The 24,414-nt window shown below is 41.1% G+C and overlaps 1 protein-coding gene across 5 annotated transcripts in view; it reads right to left on the bottom strand.

The window, feature by feature from the left end:
• LOC132819436 (echinoderm microtubule-associated protein-like 6) overlaps positions 1-24,414 on the bottom strand; it is a 512,298-nt gene that overhangs the window by 44,028 nt on the left and 443,856 nt on the right. For all 5 annotated transcript variants that reach the window (XM_060830942.1, XM_060830941.1, XM_060830940.1 and 2 more), the window contains one exon: positions 1,360-1,532. In XM_060830942.1, the coding sequence (XP_060686925.1) occupies positions 1,360-1,532 (173 nt within the window). The remainder of the gene's footprint in view (positions 1-1,359; positions 1,533-24,414) is intronic.

The following is a 24,414-nucleotide window of genomic DNA, read 5'->3' as shown; positions in this document are numbered from 1 at the left end:
TAGTAACCCTCCAACCACATGGCATCAACATCCATTTCACCAGTTTCCTCATCTCCCTTTCCCCCACCTTATCCCAAATCTAACCGTCCAACTTAGCACTGCTCTCTTGAACTTGTCTCACCTGTCCATCTTCCTTACCATCTATCTGCTCTACCCTCTGCTCTGGCCCATCACCTTAACCATCCCACCCACATATCACCTTCCTAGCTATACTCTCCCCCAGCCCTACCCTCCTCCTATTACCTCTCAGTCCTCCCCCCACCACATTCCTGCTGTAGGGGTTCTGCCTGAAGTGTCAACTCTCCTGCTCCTCAGATGCTGCCTGATCTGTTATGCTTTTCCAGCGCGACACCTTTTGACTCTCATCTCCAGCATCTGCATTCTTCACTTTCTCCTTTCTCTCGAAAATGCTACCAGACCTGCTGAATTTTTCCAGCCCTTTCTACTTTTGTGACTGACTTCCAGCATCTACAGTTCTTTGATTTTGTTTTTATTTCTTGCACCTTTGAGTATCTCTTTAATCAATTTTGATGGCTGAAACATATTGATAGGATGATAATTGACTAGATTGGATATGTCCTGCCTTTTCTGGTCAGCAAATAACTGGATAATTTTTCACATTATTGAAGCTGCACCGTGTAGCTAAAGCTGCAACTAATTCTGGAGCATTACAGTTAGATTTTGACATAATCTTTTCTGCATAAGGTGCAGTTTCTTGATATCATACAGAGTGAATCAAACTGGTTAATGATTGTCATTTGTGATAGTGACAACCTTAAGAAGATGTTGAAATGTTAACATTGTCTATATTTTTGCAACAGGTTAGTAAAGAGATACTTTACATGGTGTGCCACTATTCTGGTGATGAGGTGTTACAGGAATTTAAGCCTGTACTCATGCTGATTTTCATTAATTTATTCTGATATCACTATCAGAGTACGCACTTAGAAACTGCTAGCCATTAGCTAGACATTTCTACCATGAAAACATGAGCCTTCTGAGGAATCCTTTATTTGACAAATGCATGCATCATCTCCCTACCTTCTTTGAATGGCTGGCAAAGGAAAATGCAGGATGTCAATGCTGTCTTATATAGCCAAGGCAAAAACCTGCTACTGAATTAAATGAATCCCAAACTTGCTCCTGACTTCCCTCTAGGATAAGATTCCAGTCATTGCTCTCCAGTGATTCTCAAACCATGATGTGAGATACCTGATTGCACATTTGGTACATGTGGAAGTGTAACTGTTTGGGCAATCAGCTTCTGTTGAATCCATCCTGACCAGTAGATGATCTACACAGCCTGGATGTTACAACCTACTGTGGCAGTTTACTGACACCAAAAACAGCACATTATACCTGGTATCGTTGATGGCAGCACTCCGGTCACGTTTTTTGCCCCACACTTTCAGAGAATTAACCAGCAGTATAATGAATTCTCCATTCTTCATTCCAATTGCAACCATTTCTCCATCAGGGCTGTAAGCAGCACATTTTGCACCGTAGCCAAGGTTCACTTTGTTTAGCAATTTCTACATTGGGGAAAAATCAGGAGCATAATTTAAAATAGTTTAAAATATAACAAAGCTCATATATCATGCTTAGATTTACACAATTATTGTTTGAATTTTCTAATCTGGATCAGATTCTGATGATTAAAGGATAATAACATTCTGATTCATGACATTGGAATTCCAAATAGATTATCTCGGTTATCTAACCTGTTAAGTTGCCCTATCTCAGCTGTTTGGTCAAGAAGACAAGAAAATCAGAGTAAAGATCAGAACTCAATAACAACATTTTTTTAATAGATATTTTTATTAGAAATTTAACATTTTAACAAATTTACGAAAATAAACAAAACTCTCAAGTACAAACATTGATATAGAAATAAATCTTAAATATACAATAATCAAAATTTAACAAAAGAAAAATACCGAGAGAGAAAAAGCAATGCTCAATTAACTACTAATCTAACCTACAATTAGCCAGAGTGTATGATTGAGTCACTTACATCTTTCAAATAAGAGAAAATGAGAGAAAAAAAGAAGTGGGGGAGAAAAAAAATCCCAACGGTTAACATAGAAGTTGGATATTGAAATACTTGCTCGGAATGTGTTAACATCATATATAACAAAACCCATATTCGTGCGGGATTCCTCTCCCAAGGGGCCCCTGACCAGCCATGTTTGTAATCTCAATTAAATAAATAAAAGCCCTTGTTAGGATAACCAAAATATCTATGTAAAAGGGCTGCCATATTTTATAAAATAATTCGGTCTTTCGGTGCACCATATTTATAAGGAAGTCAAGAGGAATACATTCCACGATTAATCTGGGCCAATTTGAAAATCCAGGGGAACCTTCAGCCACCCAGTTTACCAAAATATTTTTCCTTATATGGAAAGAGAACAGAAAATAATCTCTTCCTATTTGACATTCCAGGTGTACCACTTAACCGACTGATCAACCATAATCATCCGGGTAAATCCGATACCCCTCGGGAGGGGAAACCCTATCTAAAACATCCCGAGCATAGAGCATATAGAATTTACAAAAATAAAGGTTCTCTAATACACTCATAACAGTATAATAAAAAGGAAACTATTTCTAAATAATAAAAAAAATATAAAACATATTTGAATGGAGATTATCCCCTTTGTTCCCAGGGGGTATCACTTCTTTTCCAACAGTCCATCATATCCTCTCCCAACCAGTGCCCCACCCTTGACCCAGGCGCTCCTTAATAGGATGAGAAGAATTCAGATATAATACAGAGCTAGAGTTAACAGTGAGCACCCTACCCCCACCCCATCCCCACCCACACCTGAGTATATTTGGCAGTATTAATACCATGTACAAACATATATAACTATAAAATTACAACTTCAACAAATTATAATTAAATATAATAATATAAAATAGCAAGGGAAAATAACCCCGCTCCTAGAGACAAAAGGAAAATAGAATAAGGTAACCACCTCTCCCCACCAACATTAACTAAACCCCCTGGCTTATATATATATACATATATACACATACATGCATACACACATATATGTACATACACACATACATACGTATAATAATAAAATAAAAGAACCCTAAGGGGGGGGGAGAAAATCGTTAAATGGAGAGCAAATAAATAATTCCCTCTCCCCCGCCCAAGATAATAATAAACAGTAAGATAAGAAAAAGAAAAAGGGGGGGGGATATAAATCGGAGTGGGGAAAAGGCAAGCCAACATACATTGTCTCTTATGATTTATTTAAGAGAGTCCAAAAATTCCTTAGCCTTTTCTGGAGATCTGAAATTATACCCGGATCCTTTGTGGTTAAAACATAGTGTCGCTGGCTAGCGTGAGGAGTATTGAATATTTAAGTCCCTTAAACACTTCTTCACCTCATCGAACTCCTTCCTCCTTCGAGCCAGAGCCGGGGAGAAGTCCTGAAATAACATGATCTTGGATCTTTTATAGATCATGGCTTTGGGATCTTTTCTAAGATTTCTAGAGGCATCTAGGAGTATCTGCCTCTCCCTATAGCTCTGCAGCCGGAACAGGACCGGGCGTGGGTGCTGGTTCGAGCCAGGCCCGCGTATTGCGACCCGGTAGGCCCATTCTACCCACACCTGGCCTGATCCAGCCTCCAGATCCAAAAGTTGAGGCAACCACTGTTCCAGGAATGCTGTGAGCTGGCCTTTCTCTTCCCGTTTGGGAAGGCCCAGCAAACGAATATTTTTTCGGCGACCTCGATTATCGAGGTCGTCGATGTAATTCTCTAAGGTCCGGACTCGCTGTTCGAGAGTCCGGACCTGATCCACGGCCGATTGAGCTGCAGTCTCGGAGGTCGCGGCCTTTAACTCCGCCCCTCCGACTCGGCGCTCGAGTTCCTGGATGTCTCGGCCGTGCTTTTGCAGCTCGGCCGAGAGTGATTCCCAGCAATTTCGGGACTCCTCGATAAATGCGTCGATTTTCGCGTCCAGCTTGGTGATCATCTCCACAAGGCTTGTTACTGTCGATAAGTCCCCCAGGGCGGCTATGGACGCCTCAGCTGCAGCTGGAGAGGGTGGGGGAGGGGTTCCTGCTTGCTGAGAGCTGTGGGGTCTCCTTCCTTTAGTCATTTTTCCTAAGAGATTAGATTATTTAAATTTAATACTAACACTACCAAACAACTAATTATATTAAATAAAAGCTATTTTAGATGATTTGGTGAGTGTGGTGGGGGTGGGTGATCCACTTTTCCCAAGTCTTGGGAGGAGCACTGTAGACTCAGACTTGCTGAGTCGCCGCCATCTTGAATCCCCACATATTTATTTTTAAATACCACTGTATTCATTATTGTAGATATACAAAAGAAAAACATTAAGGTTAACTTTCAAAAGCAGCTTGGCTGCTCCCCTGCTGTGAGCTTCCACAATGGTGGCTCAATGGTTAGCTCTGCTAACCATATATGTTGCTCTTTTGTTGAACCTGTTTTTTGCTAAAAATCACACAACACTAGGTTATAGTCCAACAGGTTTAATTAGAAGCACACGAGCTTTCAGAGCGATGGTCCTTCATCAGGTGATTGTGGAGGGCTCATCGTAACAAGAATTTATAGCAAAAATTTGCAGTGTGATGTATCTGAAATTATACATTGAAAAACTGATTGTCTGTCAAGCCTTTCATCTGTTAGAATACAATGATAGTTTCACTTCTTTCATGTGTAAATCACAAAAACCTTTAAGTTGCATGCTCGGGTAGCTGTTTGTGCGGGTTTTTTGCTGGTTGACTACAGGAAGCTACATGCCTGCTTCACATGAATTTAATGCAAAGCTCAGGGAGACCTTAAAGAGGACAGGAAAAAATTGTGACTGTAAGAGCTGCTCCTTTTTTGAGGTATTTTCAGCATTGGAGCTGATTTCCTTGCATCTAGGAGTAGTAATTATTGTTTAAAAAGTGCTGCATTATTTTGGAACTTTGGGGGAAAAAAAATCAAAACAACTGCACTTTAAAAAGGAGGATGACAAAAAAAGGCAGTGACCACATGGGCAGTGATTCAAACAGAAAAAGAAACCAGTAGTAACCTGCACAGCTGCTGCCTAGTTTCAAGATTAGATTAGATTCCCTACAGTATGGAAACAGGCCCTTTGGCCCAACAAGTCCACACCGACCCTCCGAAGAGCAACCCACCCAGACCCACTCCCCTATATTTACCCCTGACTAATGCACCTAACACTATGGGCAATTTAGCATGGCTACTTCACCTGACCTGCACATCTTTGGATTGTGGGAGGAAACCGGAGCACCCGGAGGAAACCCACACAGACACTGGGAGACTGTGCAAACTTCACACAGACAGTCGCCCAAGGCAGGAATTGAACCCGGGTCCCTGGAGCTGTGAGGCAGCAATGCTAACTACTGTGCCACTCATTTGAATCTTTGGACATCAGTTTGTTCTTTGAAAATTAACAAACGGCAAAATTCACAGCTGATCTTGGAGAAACCTGTGTTTTCATAGAATTCCTGCAGTGTGGAAACAGGCTATTTGGTCCAACAAGTCCACACTGTCCCTCCAATCAGTATCCTACCCAGATCTATTTCCCTGCCCTATTACTCTACATTTCCCATGACTAATGCTCCTAACTTAGCATACCTGAACACTTTGGGCAGTTTAGCATGGCCAATTCACCTAAACTGCACATCTTTGGACTGTGTGAAGAAACTGGAGCTCCTGGAGGAAACCCACACAGACACAAGGAGAATGTGCAAACTCCACACAGAGAGTCGCCTGAGACTGGAATCGAATCTGTGAGGCAGAACTAACCATTAAGTCACCATGTGTGGGGACTCTCAGGAGGGGAACAGCCAAGCTGCTTTTGAAAGTTAACTTTAATGTTTTTATTTTGTAAATCTACAATAGTGAGTACAGTGGGGTTTAAACAAAAAATGAGTTGTTATTGAGTTCTGTCTCTTGATTAAAATGTTAATACAAAAACACAGGTACTAAGCTAGCCTGGAGCAATTAAACTGTGCTATTTTTTGGGTCTGTAGTTCATTAAGGTGCAAAGATGGCCTTCAGTAGAGTATTATGCTCTTTCTGTTAGGGCCAGTTTCCATGTTACTGACGATTATGTCTGCAGGAAGTATGTTTTGTTGTGAATCCTATCGGATTGCATGGATTGGTTGGAGCGGCAGTCAGTGACAATGAGGAATTTACAGGAACTAGGGGGTGTGATAAATGGCAGTTGCAGAAGGGAGATAAACCGAAGATACAGTCATGTAGAGGGGTGACCTCCAGGAAAGTTAGGAGAAGAAGGGAGGTAGTGCAGGAGTCTCCTGTGGCTATTCCCTTCTCAAACAAGTATGTAAGGGGTGATGGACTCTCAGGAAAATGTAGCACTGACAGCCAGATTTCTGATATCGAGACTGGCTCTAATATAATGAGGGATATGCCAGGTTCCATGTGATTGATTGTGATAGGGGACTGTCTAGTCAGAGGCACAGGAAGACAATTCTGTGCCAATGGTCAGAAATCAGAATGGTCTGTTGCTTTCCTGGAGCGAGGTCAAAGATATAAAGAGAAAAGAATAAAGAAAATTTACAGCACAGGAACAGGCCCTTTGGCCCTCCAAGCCTGAGCCGATCCAAATCTACTGTTTAAACTAATCGCTCAATTCCTAAGCATCTGTATCCCTCTGCTCCCCACCTACTCATACATCTGTCCAGACACATCTTAAATGCCTGCCTCTACCACCTCTGTTGGCAACGCGTTTCAGACACCCATTGCCCTCTGTGTAAAGTACTTGCCGCGTATATCTCACTTAAACTTTTCACCTCTCACCTTGACTGCATGACCCCTCGCTACTGAATCCTTTAACCTGGGAAAAAGCTTATCTCTATCTACCCTGTCTATACCCTTCATGATTTTGTAACCCTCAATCAGGTTCCCCGTCAATCTCCTTTTTTCTAATGAAAACAAACCTAACCTACTCAACATCTCTTTAACCTCTCTTCATAGCTAGCACCTTCCATACCAGGCAACATTTTTGTAAACCTTCTCTGCACCTTCTCCAAAGCGTGCACATCCTTTTGGTAATGTGGCAACCAGAACCGTACACAGTATTCTAAATGTGGCCGAACCAATGTCTTGTACAATTTTAACATGATCTGCCAGCTCTTATACTCAATACTCGTCCGATGAAGGCAAGCATACCATATTCCTTCTTGACCACTCTATCCACCTGTGCAGCAACATTCTGGGTACAATGATCTCTTTGTTCATCAACTTTTCCCAATGAGCTTCCTTTTACCGTATAATTCGCTCTAGAATTAAAGCCTAAATGCATCATCTCACATTTGTCTGGATTTAACTCCATCTGCCACTTTTCTGCCCAACTCTCCAGTCTATCTATATCCTCCTGTATTCTTTGACACTCCCTTATGCTTTCTGTTACTCCACCAATCTTTATGTCATCTGCAAACTTGCTGATGATACCAACAGTGCCCTTTTCCAGATCATTTATGTATATTACAAAGAACAGTGGCCCCAGGACTGATACCTGTGGAACACCACTGGTTACCTTTCTCCATTTCAAGCAACTCCCTTCAACTACTACTCTCTGTCTCCTGTTGCTCAACCAGTTCTTTATCCACCTAGCTAGAGAACCCTGCACACCATGTGACTTCACTTTCTCTATTAGTTTACCATGGGGAACCTTATCAAATGCCTTAATAAAGTCCATGTATATGACATCAACAGCCCTTCCTTCCTCAATCAACTTGGTCACTTCCTCAAAGAACTCTATTAAGTTGGTAAGGCACGATCTCCCCCCACACAAAACTGTGTTGCCTATCATTGATAAGCCTATTCTTTTCTAAATATAAATAGATCCTATCCCTCAGTACTTTCTCCAGCAACTTTCCCACCACTGACATCAGGCTCACTGGTCTGTAGTTATCTGGAATATCCCTACTACCCTTCTTGTACAGGAGGACAACATGAGCAACCTTCCAGTCCTTCGGCACCTCACCTGTGTTTAAGTATGCCACAAAGATATCTGTCAGGGCCCCAGCTATTTCCTCTCTCACCTCTCTCAGCAACCTGGGATAGATCCCATTCAGTCCTGGGGATTTGTCCACCTTACTAACCTCTAGCCTATCCCAACACATCTTCCCTACTTATGTCAACGTGATCCAGACTAATCAAACTTCTATCTCTAATCTCAACATTCATCATGTTCCTCTCCTCAGTGAACACTGATACAAAGTAATCATTTAGAATTCACCCATGCTCTCAGGTTCAGCACCCAGCCTTCCTTCATTTTCCTTTAGTGGACCAATCCTTTCTCTAGTCACCCGCTTGCTTCTTATATAAGAATAAAATGCTTTGGGATTCTCCTTAATTCTGCTCGCTAAAGCTATTTCCTGATCTCTTTTAGCCCGCTTGATTCCTCATTTAAGACTGGTCCTAATCTTTCGATATTTCTCCAGGGCCTGTTCTGTTCTTAGATGCCTGGACCTTATGTACGCTTCCCTTTTCCTCTTGGCTAGTCGTACGATTTCTCCTGTTATCCACAGTTCACGTATCTTGCCTTTCTTATCTTTTGCCTTCAATGTGACATGCCTATCCTGCATCATCTTTCACCTATCTTTGAAAGTGTCCCACATATCAAATGTGGACTTCCCTTCAAATAACTGTGCCAATCCATATTTCCCAGCTCTTGCCTAATTTTGATATAATTGGCCTTGGCCCAAGTTTAGTACTCTTCCCTTAGGACCACTCTCATCTTTGTCAATGAGTTTTCTAAAATTTACAGAATTGTGGTCACTGTTCCCAAAGAAATCTCCCACCACAACTTCTACCACTTGTCCTGACTCGTTCCCCAGTACCAGGTCCAATATGGCCCTTCCCTCATCTGACTATTGATATACTGCTCTTGAAAACTCTCTTGGACTCTTCTTACAAATTCTACCTCATCCGGACCTCTGACGCTAAGTGTATCCCAGTCAATGTTGGGAAAATTAAAATCGTCCATACCACTACCCTATTGCTTCTACATCTTTCCATAATCTGTTTACCTATTTGTTCTTCTACCTCACGCTCACTGTTGGGAGGCCTGTAATACAGCCCCAACAATGTAACTGCACCCTTCTTATTTCTCAGCTCCATCCATAATGCCTCACTACCCACGCCCTCCATAGTGTCCACCTTTAGCACAGTCGTGATATCATCCCTGACCAGCAATGCAACTCCACCCCCATTTTTACTTCCCTCCTTCTCCCGTCTGAAGCGTCTATATCCTGGAACATTTAATTGCCAATCATGCCCTTCCTTCAACCAAGTCTCTGTGATTGCAGTAATGTCATACTCCCAGGCACCAATCCAAGCCCTAAGTTCATTTGTCTACACACTATACACCTTGCATTAAAGTAGATGCACTTTAGGCTACCAGTTCTTTTGAGTTCATCTGCTCTCTGTCTCCTCTTCCCCTTATTAATGCTATTTTCATGACTCTTACAGTGTCCAGTTTCCACCTCGCTGTCTACTTGTCTTCTCTTCTGGTTCCCAGCCCCCTGCCACATATCTTGGAGATAGTGCAAAATATTCTCAAAGGAGAGTGAGACCAGCAGGAATTCATTGTACACATTGGAACTAAAGTCACAGGAACAATAAGGGACAAGATTCTGAGGAGAGAATATATAATATCAACCAGGAATTTAAAAAGTAAGTCCTTGATGTTAGTAATATCTGGGTTACTTCCAGTGCCATGAAATAGTGAGGATAGGAATAGGAGAATAGAGCAGATGAATCCATGGCTGAGGAGTTGGTGCAGAGGAGAAAGGTTCACAATTTTGGATCATTGAAACGTCTTATACAGTGACCTGTATAAGAAGGACAGATTGCACTTGAACTGGAAGGGGGTCAATATACTGGCAGGGAGATTTGCGAGAGCTGCTCAGGATGATTTAAACTACTCAAGGGGAGGGGTTAGGCATTTGGACTTGGGGAGATAATAAGCAAAGAGATCAGTCTGAGACTCGTACAGATGGGAAAAGGAGTCAGTCAAATTGACAGAGTAGGTTGGAAATAAGTAGAGAATGAGGTAGGACTGATAAATTGAACTGCATTTATTTCAATGCAAGAGGCTTAACAGGTAAAGCAGATGAACTCAGGGCATGGTTAAGAATATGGGACTGGGATATCATAGCAATTACAGAGATGTGGCTCAGGGACGGACAGGTCTGGTAGCTTAATGTTTCAGGGTATAGATTCTGGAGAAAGGATCAAAAGAGGGGCAAGAGAAGAGGGGAACTGGCGTTTTTGATTAGAGATAACATTTCAGCTGTACTTCGGGAGGGTTTTCCTGGGAATATGTCCAGGTAAGTTATTTGGGTGTAACTGAGAAATAAGAAAGGGATGATCACCTCATTGGGGTTGTACTATGAACTCCTCAATAGTTAGTGGGAAATTGAATAATAAATTTGTAAGGAGATGTCACATGAACAGCCAAGTTTCTGGTATTGAGACTGGCTCTAATGCAATGAAGGATACGTCAGGTTCCAAGAGATCAATTGTGTTAGGGAATCTCTAGTCTGAGGCACAGATTGACATTTCTGTGGCCAGTAGTGAAAAATCAGAATGGTGTGTTGCCTCCCTGGTGCCAGGATCAAGGATGTCTTAGAGAGGGTGCAGAATGTTCTTAAGAGGGAAGGGAAACCAGTAGGAGGTCATTGTATACATTGGAACCAATGACATAGGAAGGCAAAATAATGACATTCTGAAGGGAGAATATAGAGAGTTAGGCAGGAATTTAAAAAGGAGATCCTTGAGAGGAATAATATCTGGATTACTCCCAGTGCTGCGAGCTAGTGAGGATAGGAATAGGAGGATAGAACAGATGAATGCATGGCTGAGGAGCTGGCATTTGGGAGAAGGATTCACATTTCTGGATTATTGGAATCGCTTCTCAGGTACAAGTGACCTGTACAAGAAGACAGATTGCACCTGAATTGGAAGGGGACTAATATATTGGCAGGGAGATTTGCTAGAGCTACTCGGGAGGATTTAAACTGTTGTGGTTCTGTTCGCCGAGCTGGGAATTTGTGTTGCAGACATTTCGTCCCCTGTCTAGGTGACATCCTCAGTGCTTGGAAGCCTCCTGTGAAGCGCTTCTGTGATGTTTCCTCCGGCATTTGTAGTGGTTTGTCTCTGCCGCTTCCGGTTGTCAGTTCCAGCTGTCCGTTGCAGTGGTCGGTATATTGGGTCCAGGTCGATGTGCTTATTGATTGAATCTGTAGATGAGTGCCATGCCTCTAGGAATTCCTTGGCTGTTCTCTGTTTGGCTTGTCCTATAATAGTAGTGATGTCCAGTTGAACTCATGTTGCTTGTCATCTGCGTGTGTGGCTACTAAGGATAGCTGGTCGTGTCGTTTCATGGCTAGTTCCGTTCCAACCAGAGGCCGAACAGGGAAGGTAGATTAACTCAGGGCATGGTTAGGAACATGGGACTGCAATATCATAGCAATTACAGAAACATTGCTCAGGGATGGACAGGACTGGAATCTTAATGTTCTAGGATACAAATGCTACAGGAAGGATAGAAAGGAAGGCAAGAGAGGACAGGGAGTGGTGTTTTTGATGAGGGATAGCATTACAGCTATTCTGAGGGAGGATATTCCCGGAAATATATCCAGGGAAGTTACTTGGGTTGAACTGAGAAATAAGAAAGGAATGATCACCTTATTGAGATTGTATTATAGACCCCCTAATAGTCAGAGGGAAATTGAGAAACAGATTTGTAAGGAGATCTTGGTTATCTGTAAGAATAATAGGGTGATTATGGTAGGGGATTTTAACTTCCCAAACACAGACTGGGACTGCCATAATGTTAGGGGTTTAAATGGAGAGGAATTTGTTAAATTTGTACAAGAAACTTTTCTGACTCAATATTCAAGAAGATGCAAAACTTAATTTTCTCTTGGGAAATAAGGCAGGGCAGATAACCAAGGTGTCAGTGGAGGAGCATTTTGGGGCCAGCGACCATAATTCGATTAGTTTAAAAATAGTGATGGAAAAGGATAGACCATATCTAAAAGTTGAAGTCCTAAATTGGAGAAAAGCCAATTTTGATGGTATTAGGCAAGAATTTTCAAAAGCTGATTGAGCCAGATGTTTGCAAGTAAAGGGACGGCTGGAAAATGGGAAGTCTTCAGAAATGAGATAACGAGAGTCTAGAGAAAGTATATTCCTGTTAGGGTGAAAGGAAAGGCTGGTAGGTGTAGGGAATGCTGGATGACTAAAGAAATTGAGGGTTTGGTTAAGAAAAAGAAAGAAGCATATGTCAGGTATAGACAGGATAGATCAAGTGAATCCTTAGGCAGTAGGAATATACTTAAAAGAGAAATCAGGAGGGCAAAATGGGACATGAGATAGCTTTGGCAAATAGAGTTAAAGAGAATTCAAAGGGTTTTTACAAATACATTCAGGACAAAAGGATAACTATGGAGAGAATAGGGCCCCTCAAAGATCAGCAAGGCGGCTTTTGTGTGGTGCCACATGAGATGGGGGAGATACTAAACAGTGCTTACTGTGGAAAAGGACATGGAAGAAATAGATGGTGACATCTTGAAAAATGTCCATTTACAGAGGAGGAAGTGCTGGAGTTCTTCAAATGCATAAAAGTGGATAAATCACCAGGACCTGATCAGGTGTAGCTGAGAACTCTGTGGGAAGCTAGATAAGTGATTGTTGGGTCCCTTGCTGAGATATTTGTATCATCGATAGTCACAGGGGAGGTGCTGGAAGACTGGAGGTTGGCTAACGTGGTACCACTGTTTAAGAAAGTTGGCAAGGACAAGCCAGAGAACTGTAGACCAGTGAGCCTGATGTTGGTGGTGGGCAAGTTGTTGGAGAGAATCCTGAGGGACAGGATGTGCATGTATTTGGAAATGCAAGGACTGATTAGGGATAGTCAACATGGCTTTGTGTGTGGGAAATCATGTCTCACTAACTTGGTTGAGGTTTTTTGAAGAAGTAACAAAGAGGACTAATGAGGGCAGAGTGGTGGATATGATCTATATGGACTTCAGTGAGGCATTCAACAAGGTTCCACATGGGAGGTTGGTTAGTAAGGTTAGATCTTATGGAATATAGGGAGAACTAGCCATATGGATACAGAACTCACTCAAAAGTAGAAGTCAGAGGGTGGAGGTGGAGGGTTGTTTTTCAGACTAGAGGTCTGTGACCAGTGGAGTGCCACCAGGATCGGTGCTGGGTCCACTACCTTTCAACATTTATATAAATGATTTGGATGCGAGCATAAGAGGTATACTTAGTAAGTTTGCAGATGACACCAAAATTGGAGGTGTGGTGGACAGTGAAGAAGGTTACCTTGGATTACAATGGGATCTTGATCAGATGGGCCAATGGGCTGAGAAGTGGTAGATGGAGCTTAATTTGGATAAAGGTGAGGTGCTGCATTTTGGGAAAGCAAATCTTAGCAGGACTTATACACTTAATGGTACGGTTCTGGGGAGTGTTGCTGAACAAAGAGACCTTGGAGCGCAGGTTCATAGCTCCTCGAAAATGGAGTCGCAGGTAGATAGGATAGTGAAGAAGGCATTTGGTATGCTTTCCTTTACTGGTCAGAGTACTGAATATAGGAGCTGGGAGGTCATATTATGGTCATACTAAACCAGTATTTTGCATCAACGATTACTGTGCAGAAGTATATGAAAGACACAGTACGTGGCTAAATAAATAGTGACATCTTCAAAAATGTCCAATTTACAGAGGAGGTGGTCTTGGCTGTCTTAAAATGGATAGAGGTGAATAAATCTCTGGGACCTGACCAGGTGTACCCTTGGACTCTGTGGGAAGCTCTGGAGGCAATTTCTGGGCCTCTAACTGAGATATTTGTATCATCGATAGCCACAAGTGAGTTGCCAGAAGACTGGAGGTTGGCTACCGTGATACTGCTATTTAAGAAAGGTAGTAAGAAAAAGGCAAGGAAGTATAGACAGATGAGCCTGAAATCGGTGGTGTTATGAAGTTGAAGGCATGTACAGTCACAGAGTGTGCAGGAAAATTGGAAGATGTAACATTTGGCTGTAACCTAGATACTGCAGTTGTTTTCACAGCAGTTTGAATTTAATGACTTTAAAATATGTCCAAATATACTCAAACCCAATTGAATTTGAATTTTACTGTTTTGACAACATCAAACCAATGAGACGATCCAATGGTTGGGATATTTAAAAAGAAAGCAGGCAATATTGACAGTTAGCAAGAAAGAGCACCAACTGCCATTGACAGACTGCTATTCATCACATCGTCTTTAAAAGGTACCTTTCTTCATATGAAACATCTTTGTAGCAGAAGACCGAAGATGACCCAGGAAGATCTACAAACAGAAGACGATCGACAACAGAGATGATGGCTGCTGTCTGATTTTGAAAATTAAGTTGTTGTAAATTTAATAGGGGCTTTATTGGATCAGTATTTTGTTTAGAGTGGGAGGTAGACAACAAATCTTTAAGAGAATGGAGGTTAAGAGTCGTAGCTAGTTGTTTAATGTTCACTTTTAGCATTAAAGAATAAAATTTATACTTATGTTAAATAGTGGAATTTGGATATTTTTTTGTCACTCATTCTTTAACAGATTACGAGACAAGGTGAGCCTTTCTGCATGTTTGGCTGAATTAGCAGAAGGGTTTACTGCCGTGTCGTAACAGTTTGGGGGCTCAGGTCTGTGATTTGGACAGGTTTAGACAGATCCAGTCTGACATCTGGACAGATTTCAACAGATTCAGGATAAAAGTTTCCAGCAGAATTAAACATTTGCCAACTTTTGTCCTAAATCTTCAAATAAAACGTAGGTGAGACGATTTGTTTAATTTCGGTTACTTGTGGTTAGTTAAATTAAAAGTGAGAAAAATGGCTCTTAAAATTGCTAAAAGAGGTTCTGGGGTTTTAAAATGACTCCCAAATGTACCAAGAAAGGTTAGAAAGAAATGAAAAGACCATACTTTTTAAATTAGCAAAGAGGTTAGAATTGGGTTTAACCAAGGACAAAAGTAAAGCTGAAATTATAATGGAGTTACTCAAACACTTAAGTGGGTCAGAGAAACAGACAAGTGCAGTAGAGTTAGAAGAACCTAAACTACAATTGAAGAAAATGGAATTACAAGATAAAGAAAGGGAGAGAGAGAGAGAGAAAGAAAGGGAGAACGAAGAGAGAGAGAGAGGAAAAAGAAAGAGAGAAGGTTCTTAGCTGAGCAAAGGGAGAGAAGAACGGGAGAGAGAAAAAGAGAGAAAAAAAACAGAGAAATTGGGAGAGAGTTTGAACTTCAGAAGTTGCGACTCGGTCAACAAAGTCAGCAGGATGGAGATGAAGAGAGAAGGAAGTAATATATACAAATATGTTAAAACACTGCCACATTTTGATGAGAAAGATGTCAAAACTTTCTTTATTTCATTTGGAAAATTGGGTAGGCAGACGGAGTGTCCAGAGGACTTATAATTCAGGCTAAACTTGTAGGCAGAACTAGTGAGGTATCTGCAAGGCTGTCAGATGAGGGGTCAAGAGATTATGAAGAGGTCAATAGAAGCTATTTTGAAGGCCTATCAATTGGTACCAGAAGCACATAAACAGCAGTTCAGAAACGTAAAGAAGGAAACAGGTCAGACTTATGTTGAATTCGAAAGAATTAAACATAGTAATTTTGATAAATGGGTGTGGGCCTTAAAAATAGATAAGACCTTAGAGCTTTAAGAAAGATTAATCTGCTAAAGGAGTTTAAAAACTCACTTCCAGACATGATAAGAATTCGTGTGGATGAACAGAAAGTTCAAGAATGAGATGAGCAGCAGAGATGGCAGATGAATATACATTAGTGCATTAGGCAAAGTTTTGCTTCTGGCAAGACTTTCATCCTCTAAGGGATAGAAATTAGGAGAGGGGGAGATCCTACACTACGAAACAAAGCGTAGAGAACACTGGTAATTGTTGATCACAGGTTAAAAAAGAAACCCAAGAGGATGGAAAGGAGATGAAAGGCCTCAGGTGTTTCCACTGTGGTAAAGTGGGACTCATAAAGTCACAGCGCTGGTCATTAAAGAAAGGCACTGTGGGAAAAGATACAGTAAAAGAAGCTAAGCCAATAGCATTAGTGAAAGTTGGAAAGGAACTCCTAAAACTCGAGGAGCTACAGGAAAGTGCACAGTCTAGGCAGGGGCTGGGTTTGGAGTTAGTGCCTGATCTCTATAAAGAATTCACCTCTGTGGGTAAAGTTTACTCAGAAAGAACAGGGGAGAAGGGAAAGAAGTTATAATTTTGAGAAATACAGGATCTAATCAGTCTCTAATAATAAGCGATGAATGTATTTGCACTCTTTCTGCCCTGTTACTGGAGAGAGTGGTAATTTGTGGAATAGATGGACAGAAACTTAGAAAACTCCTCTACGTAAGATCAGGTTGGAGTGCCAACTCAAGACTGAGGAAGTAACAGTGGGAGTGATTGACTGAGTGTCAGTTCCAGGAATACAATTTGTTCTTGGGATCAATTTAGCAGGTTTCAAGGTGGAAATGATACCTATGTTTTGGAAAAGCCCAAGGAAGACTCGGGAACTGAGGAGTTAAAAGGAAAATTTACCCTGAAATTTACCCAGCTGTGTAGTAACAAGATCCCATTACCATAAGTCACAGCACGAAGCAAAAACTAAAGAGAAAGAGGAAGGAGTTGAGGTTCAGTTAGCGGACGCCCTATTTGATGAAATGGTGCAGGAAAAACCTGGACAGACAAAGGGTCAGGCAGAAGTGTTTAGCCCTGAAAGACTAATGAACTTACAACAGAAAGATCAGACAATAAAAGATATATATGTTGATGCATACTTAGAAAAGGAACTGAGAATATTCTAGAGGGTTATTATTTTAAAGCCAGAATCCTAAGATGAAAATGGAGACCATGGCAGGTTAGTGCAGAGCAGAAATGGACAGAAGTGCACCAGATTGTGTTGCCGGTAGCATACAGATAGGAAATGTTAGTGGCAAATGAACTACCAATAGGATGTCACCTAGGTGTACGGAAGACTCAGGCTAAGGTACAAAAACATTTCTATTGGCCTGGAATGTACAGGGATGTGGTTAACTTTTGGTGTACATGTCAAATGGTAGGTAAGACACAGGCAGTAATAAAACCAGCACCTTTGTTGCCAATTCTCACATTCGAAGAGCCTTTCACGCAGGTTATGATTGATTGTGTAGATATCCTCTCAAAGTGGGAACCAGTACTTGCTAACTATAATGGATATGTCTACCAGATTTCCAGAGGCAATTCCATTATGAAGCATTAAGGCAAAAAAGGTGGTAGAGGAGTTAGTAACTTTCTTTGTGTGGTATGGGCTACCCAGAGAGATTCAGTCAACCAAGGGTCTAATTTTACTGCTCGTCTGTTTAAGGAAGTCATGGATAGCTTAGGTATACAGCACTTTGAATCAAATGTGTATCATCCTGAAATCCAGGGAGCTTTGGAAAGGTGGCATCAGACCCTGAAGATAATGTTGACAGCATACTGTCAGGATTACCCAAAGGTATCCCATTTGTATTATTTGCCATTAGAGATGCCCAAACAAATCTACTCAGTTTACCCCCTTTGAGTTAATATTCGGAAATGAAGTGAGAGGCCCTTTGAAATTAATTAAAGAAAAATTGACAGAACCAAAGTTTGAGATCTCACACTTGGAATATGTATTGGAGGTGAAGGAGAGATTAAATCGAGTAGGTGAATTAGCTAAACAGCACCTGAAAAGGACACAGCATTGAATGAAGCAGGTGGCAGATAAAAACTCTGAAATTCAGACATTTTCCTGTGGGGATGACATATTAGTACGATCACCAGTGGTAAGAGATCCCTTCAAAGCCAGGTTTAGTGGTCCCTATCAAACTGATAAAAAGTTGAGTCAGGTAAATGATCTGGTAAAGATGATGGATCAGAAAAACTGTATCACATATGTCACATGAATATGGTAAAACGTTATTATAATAGAGAAGAAACTGGAGAAACAGGTGTTAGTCACTGCCCTGCAGAGTGAGGAAGCAAAGCCAGATGTTGTGGAGTTTCATGTGCCTCAAAATATGTTAAATAATGAGGAAGTTCTTAAGGAGTGGGATAGGTTAGGAAACTATCTGTCTCAGGAGCAAAGAACACAGTTGAAAGGTTTGCTGCAGCAATATGAGGACATATGCAGGAATAAGACGGGGAGGACTAATGAGGCAGGACTAGGGAATACTGTTCCAATAAAACAACACCCCTACAGGCTTAATCCTTTCAAAGCCACACAGGTCCAGACAGAAGTGGATGCGATGCTCAACGAAGATACCATTGAACGAAGTCAGAGTGAGTGGAGCTCGCCGATCGTCTTTGTTTCAAAACCTGAGGAGACTTAATGATTTTGTGTGGAATGTTGGAAGGTCAACGCCGTAACAAAATCAGACTCATACCCCATACCAAGATTGGAGGACTGTATAGAGAAAGTTGGAAAAGCCAGTTACATCACAAAGTTGGACTTACTGCGTGGTTATTGGCAGGTACCTTTATCAGAGAAAGTGAAAGAAATTTCTGCGCTTGTAACCCCAAATGAGCTATATCAATTCAAAGCGATCCCCTTTGGAATGAAGAACACACCAACCACATTCTAAAAAGTCATGAACAGAGTTGTGGCTGGGTTAACAAACTATGCAGTCTATCTGGATGATGTAATGATCTTTAGTGACTCCTGGAAAGATCACATGTTACAACTGGCAGAGTTCTTTGAATGACTAAAAGAAGCAAAACTGGTAATTAACTTAAAGAAAACACAGTTCGCGAAGGCAGAGGTGACATTCTTGGGACATAACATCGGTCATGGAAAGTTGACTCCAAGGAATGCAAAGACAAAAGCCATTAAGGAATTTCTACGACCAACCTCAAAGAAAGAAGTGCTTCGATTTTTGGGACTAAGCGGATTCTACAGAAATTTGTTCCAAACTTTAGCAATGTAGTGGTACTGTTAACAAATTTGCTGAAGAAGAACACAAAATTTCACTCGATAGACCAATGCCAAGAGGCATTTGACAATTTAAAAGCAGTATTTAGCACTGCACCAGTGTTAGTTACACCACACTTTTTGAAACCCTTCAAAGTTGCAATCGATGCTAGTGACATAAGGTTTGGAGCTGTACTGCTACAGGAAGATGGTGATAGAATTGAACTGCCAGTTGGTTACTTTTCAAAGAAACTCAAAACCCACCAGATAAAATACTCTATGATTAAAACTGAATTATTGGGTTTGGTACTGGCCTTACAACATTTTAATGTTTATGTGATGAACAACGTGTTAGAGATCATTGTGTACATGGATCATAAACCTCTTGCATTCCTGGAATGATTTAAAGACAAGAATATAAGACTAGTTCATTGAAAAGTGCTCTAAGTTGCCCTACCATGAACTTAGATTAATGTCCAATATATTTCATTGTAATGACATTAAGAATTAGAAAAAAAAATGAAGCCATTTTTCATTATGATGGCTCATTTTTTTCTTAAGGGCAAGTATTATGAAGTTGAAGGTGTGTACTGTATCTTTAAGATAGAGTGAATGCTGAAAGTTGGCAAGCATCTGTCATGTGACTGACTAGCAGTCACACAGTATGCTGGAAAATTGAAAGATTTGGCTGTAACCTAGATACCTCAACTGTTTGCAGAGCAGTTCAAATTTAACCAGTTTAAAATTATGCCCCAAGATACTAAAACACAACTGCATTTGAATTTTACTCTTTTGACAATATCAAACCAATGAGACAATCTGATGTTTGGAAAATTTTTAAAAAGGCATTTTGGACAGTTAGCAAGAAAGAACATCAACTATCAATGACAGACTGTTATTCATCACAGTCCCTGTCAAAGGTACCTTTTCTTATATGAAACCTTTTTTATATGGCAAGGACTGAATGACATCACAGGTTCTAAAAAGAGACAGTGCAAGATAACAGACGATGACACATCCCTCCCAGATTGTTTCAACATCTTCTATGCTCGCTTTGAGCAGAATTTCAGCAGAGAGGCAACATCTATTCTAACAAGTCCTGACGAACCTATCACAAGAGGTCAGATCAGTTTTCCTTCGTGTGAATCTAAGGAAAGCGATGGGAACAGACTGAGTACCAGGCCGTGCACTCAGAATATACGCAGATCAACTGGCAAAAGTCTTCTCAGACATCTTCAATCTCTCCCTGCAGCAGGCCACTGTCCCTGCCTGTTTCAAAAGGGCCAACTTCATTCCTGTGCCTAAGAAGACACATGTAACATGTTTCAATGACTATCGCCCAGTGACCCTAACCTCATTGGTCATTAAATGCTGTGAAAGGCTGGTCATGGCATTAAGCAATTCTGGCCTCTCCACTATTCTGGATCCACTCCAATTTGCCTATCAGGCCACCAGATTCATGTCAGATGCCATATCACTTGCCCTTCGCTCCTCACCAAGAACAGCTATGTAAGAATCCTACTCATTGACTACAGTTCAGCCTTCAACACTATTATCCCCATGAGATGGATTATTAAATCTTGGACTAAGCCCCACTTTTTGCAACTGGATCCTCAGTTTTCTGACCCACAGGCCACAATCAGTGAAGACTGGGGACAAATATCTCATCCTCACTAACACTCAACGCTGGAGCCTCCCAGGGGTGCATACTCAGCCCCCTACTGTACTCACTGTATTACCAGACTAGACTAATGCCATTTACAAGTTTGTTAATGATACCACCACCGTTGGTCAAATCTCAGATGGTGACGAAACAGACTACAGATGGGAGGTTACAGTTCATATGCAGAAGGGAGGGTGGGGGAGGGGCAAGAAGTAAATGCTAGGTGGAGATAAAGTCCAAAGAGAGAGAAGAGCAGTTGGACAGACAAAGGAGTGGATAATGATCTGGCTATGAGGGTGAATAGCTATTAATAGGGACTATTAATGGCTAACAATGGGTTAGGTATAATAACAGACTATGTGATAACAAGCCCTGGTGAGTGGGGGGGGGGGGGGGGAGTGTTGGTTGGGTAGGGACATGGGAGAGCTCAATTTATTGAACTTGACATTGAGTTGGGAGACTGCAGGAACTCCAAATAGAAAATGAGGTGTTGTTCTTCCAGCTTGCACTGAGCTTTGCTAGGGTACACGGTGGTGTGTTGAAGTGGTTTGTTCTGATGATGCCAACTGCGACAAAGGCGCTTCTGAAATATCCACATTCTTCTTCAACTGAGGATTTCCCAGCATTGTTGTTGACATGATCCTCAGCTGGATCTAACCCATCTCCTACCCTTCAACCCTCAACCCCTCTTTTCCCTCTTGCAACAATGATAGGGTTCCCCTTTTCTTGACCTACAATCACACCAGCATTCACATCCACAGGATCATTAGCCAGCATTTCCACCATCTCCAGAGGGATGCCACCATCAGACACATATTCCCCTCTCCAGCCTTGTCACTCTTCCTTCACTCCCAACATTCCCCCACAAGTTCACAGTACCTTCTGTTGAAATCGTAGAAGGTATAACACCTGTCCATTTACTTCCTCCCTCTTCACCCTTCCAGGTGAATCAGTGCTTTATCTGCACTTCACACAACCTTGTCTACTGCATTTGCTGCTCACAATACGGTCTCCTCTACACTGGGGAAACAAAGTGTATTCTGGGTGACCGCTTCGCAGAACACTTGCATTCTGTTTGTAAAAAAGTTCCTGAATTTCCCGTTGCCTGCCACTTCAACACATCACCCTGCTCACTGGAAAACATCTGTCTCTGGCTTGCTGTAGTTCTCCAGCGAAACTCAGTGCAAGCTGGAAGAACAGCACCTCATTTTCTGCCTGGAGCCTTTGCCACCTTTTGGAGTCTATATTGAGTTCAAAATCTTTATGGCTTGAGCTCTCCTATGCCCTTACCCCACTTGGAGAAACTGAGGACTGCAGATGCTTGAGATCAGAGTTGAAAAGTATGGCAATGGAAAAGCACAGCAGCATCCGAGAACCAGGAGAGTTAATGCTTCAGGGATGTGAGGAATATGTCCTTACCTCAACCTCCCACACAAGCCCTTTTATTGGACGTGTTGTAATGAAGGTTGACTCCTTAGCTCATGACATTGTACATTTTCAAGCATTTTCTGTTCACTTTTTGAAACTACTTATTTGTCCAGAAAACAACTTAAGACAATAGAATTTGTGTTCAACATGAGACAGATGCCATTTTAACTATAAACTGTGAAGAACTAATCAGATCTTAATGGAAAGTAAAATGGAATGTTATTTCTCAGAATAGTCAACTGGTTATTTCTGTTCGGGATGGGGGTGGTTGACCAGCAGCTCTACGCTCAGAGGTATTTATTGGTAGTTTAATTTCTGTTCTGTTCTGACAGATTCAATGAAGTTCACATGGGAATGTAAGGGTAGCAATGTTTAGATAAATTTGTTGTGCGCGTGTATTAGTCACTTGTCTAGTTTGGGCCACTAGTAAAGTGTTGTGATATTGTTACATTTGTATATAGGAAACTACAAATTGGAAGTAACAATGATGTGGAGATATTGGTGTTGGACTGGGTTGGACAAAGTTAAAAATTACTCGACACCAGGTATAGTCTAATAGGTTTATTTGGAAGTATAAGCTTTTGGAGTGCTATTCCTTCGTTAGGTCCCTAGTTGAGTAGGAGTATAAATTGAAAGATTACTTGAAAGTGCTGGTGGCTATCTGACGAAGGAGTAGCGCTCCAAAAGCTTGTGCATCCAAATAAACTTGTTAGACTATAACCTGGTGTCATGAAAGTAATAAGTGGGATCTGACCTACTGAATCACTGTTACTGGCCCAGATTTACTTCTAATAAGCCTTTTTATGAAACTTGTTTTGTATGTGAAACAGTCTGATAAAGAATTGATTCTTTGTGGAGTGTGGAAGTTAAAAGAACTTAAAAAGAATTGTGCCAAATTCTATGAAGCAATCTGTGATGTTTTGACAATATTCCATTATCAGACATATACATATTAAACTCACTCACATTTTAGAGTGAGTATGATCCCATTTAAGGGGTTGGTCTTAATACTGAGCAAATATCTCGACAAGTCCCGAAAAAAAACTTAGAAACATGAATTCAAATTCTACCAAAGCAGTTTCAGATTTTTAATTTCTTCAAAAGTCTGAACATACAAGCTTTTTAAAATCAGTATGAATTAACATGAGACTATCATAAAAAGCCACATGGTTAACTTAGGTCGTTTTTTGCTCCGACTCTCTGAGGTGGCCTAGCAATCAACTGTATGAAGCTGCTCGGATGGAAGCTTGACATCATCCAGGATATTTACCACTTCACTACCTGATATATTGACTCTCTCCACTGGCATATTTAGCTATGTTGGGTCTTGCTCTGCAATAATTGTCAAAGGCTTTCTCAGAAGGACCCCCAAACCCATTATCTTTAATATTCAGAAAGAAGAGCCAGTAAGTTTTTGAGAACACTGGCATCTTCAAGTAATCTTTCAATTTATATCCATCCTGATTTGGACAAAGATTACAAAGTCTGCTCTGACCCTGAATTAGAAAATTTAATCAATTTCCACTCTTCCCTCACTATCATATAGTCCATATCTGACTCGTCCTTCCCAGTTCTCAAACTCTTTATTAGCATTGCGTGGGAAGATTAATGACCAAAATTAACTTTAACCCAAATGTGTCCCACAGCTGCCTCGATTACATTTCCTCCTATCCCTCCACAAACTCCACTTCATTCTGCCGGGTTCTTAGTTTCTGTTGCATCTGCTTTTATGGTGCCAATTTCTAATGCAGTGTTTCTGGTATGTCTTCCTCTCTTTCTCCCAAACTGGGATTTCTCTCCTGAGACAGTAATAGAATTCTTGATCTTGAGCATTTCAATTTCTGTACTTCTTCTAATACCCCTTCAGCCTCCTTCCAGAATCACAATAGGACTTACACATCCTCAACTTACATCCACCAACATCCACACCTTACATCCATATTCAATGGATCATTCCTTCAACAACATCACAGCTCCTTCTTCAATCACCACCCATTCCCTTTCTCATGATGCTTTCTTGTAAAAGTGCAAGGAGGCAATTTCAATCCTTTTACCCTCTTTCTCCATACCGCCCAGGGCCCCAAACATTTCATACACATTCAATTTAGTAAACTGCATTTCAATGCTCACATTGAGTGACTGACTTCATTTAGTTCACAAATATGATACAAGCTTCCAATCACCTGTCATTTTAATTCTCCAACCCACTCCCATTTTGACATTTTTGTTCGTAGCTCCTACCTACACTGTTTGTATGAAACTGCATGTAAGATTTCAACTTTTGTTCAGATACCTCGCAGTGTTCTGAACTTAACAC

This window comes from Hemiscyllium ocellatum, chromosome 10, assembly GCF_020745735.1.
Source record: "Hemiscyllium ocellatum isolate sHemOce1 chromosome 10, sHemOce1.pat.X.cur, whole genome shotgun sequence".
In the NCBI taxonomy this organism is placed as follows: domain Eukaryota; kingdom Metazoa; phylum Chordata; class Chondrichthyes; order Orectolobiformes; family Hemiscylliidae; genus Hemiscyllium; species Hemiscyllium ocellatum.
Note: the sequence above shows the minus strand (reverse complement) of the source record. Positions and strands in the feature narration are given on the sequence as shown.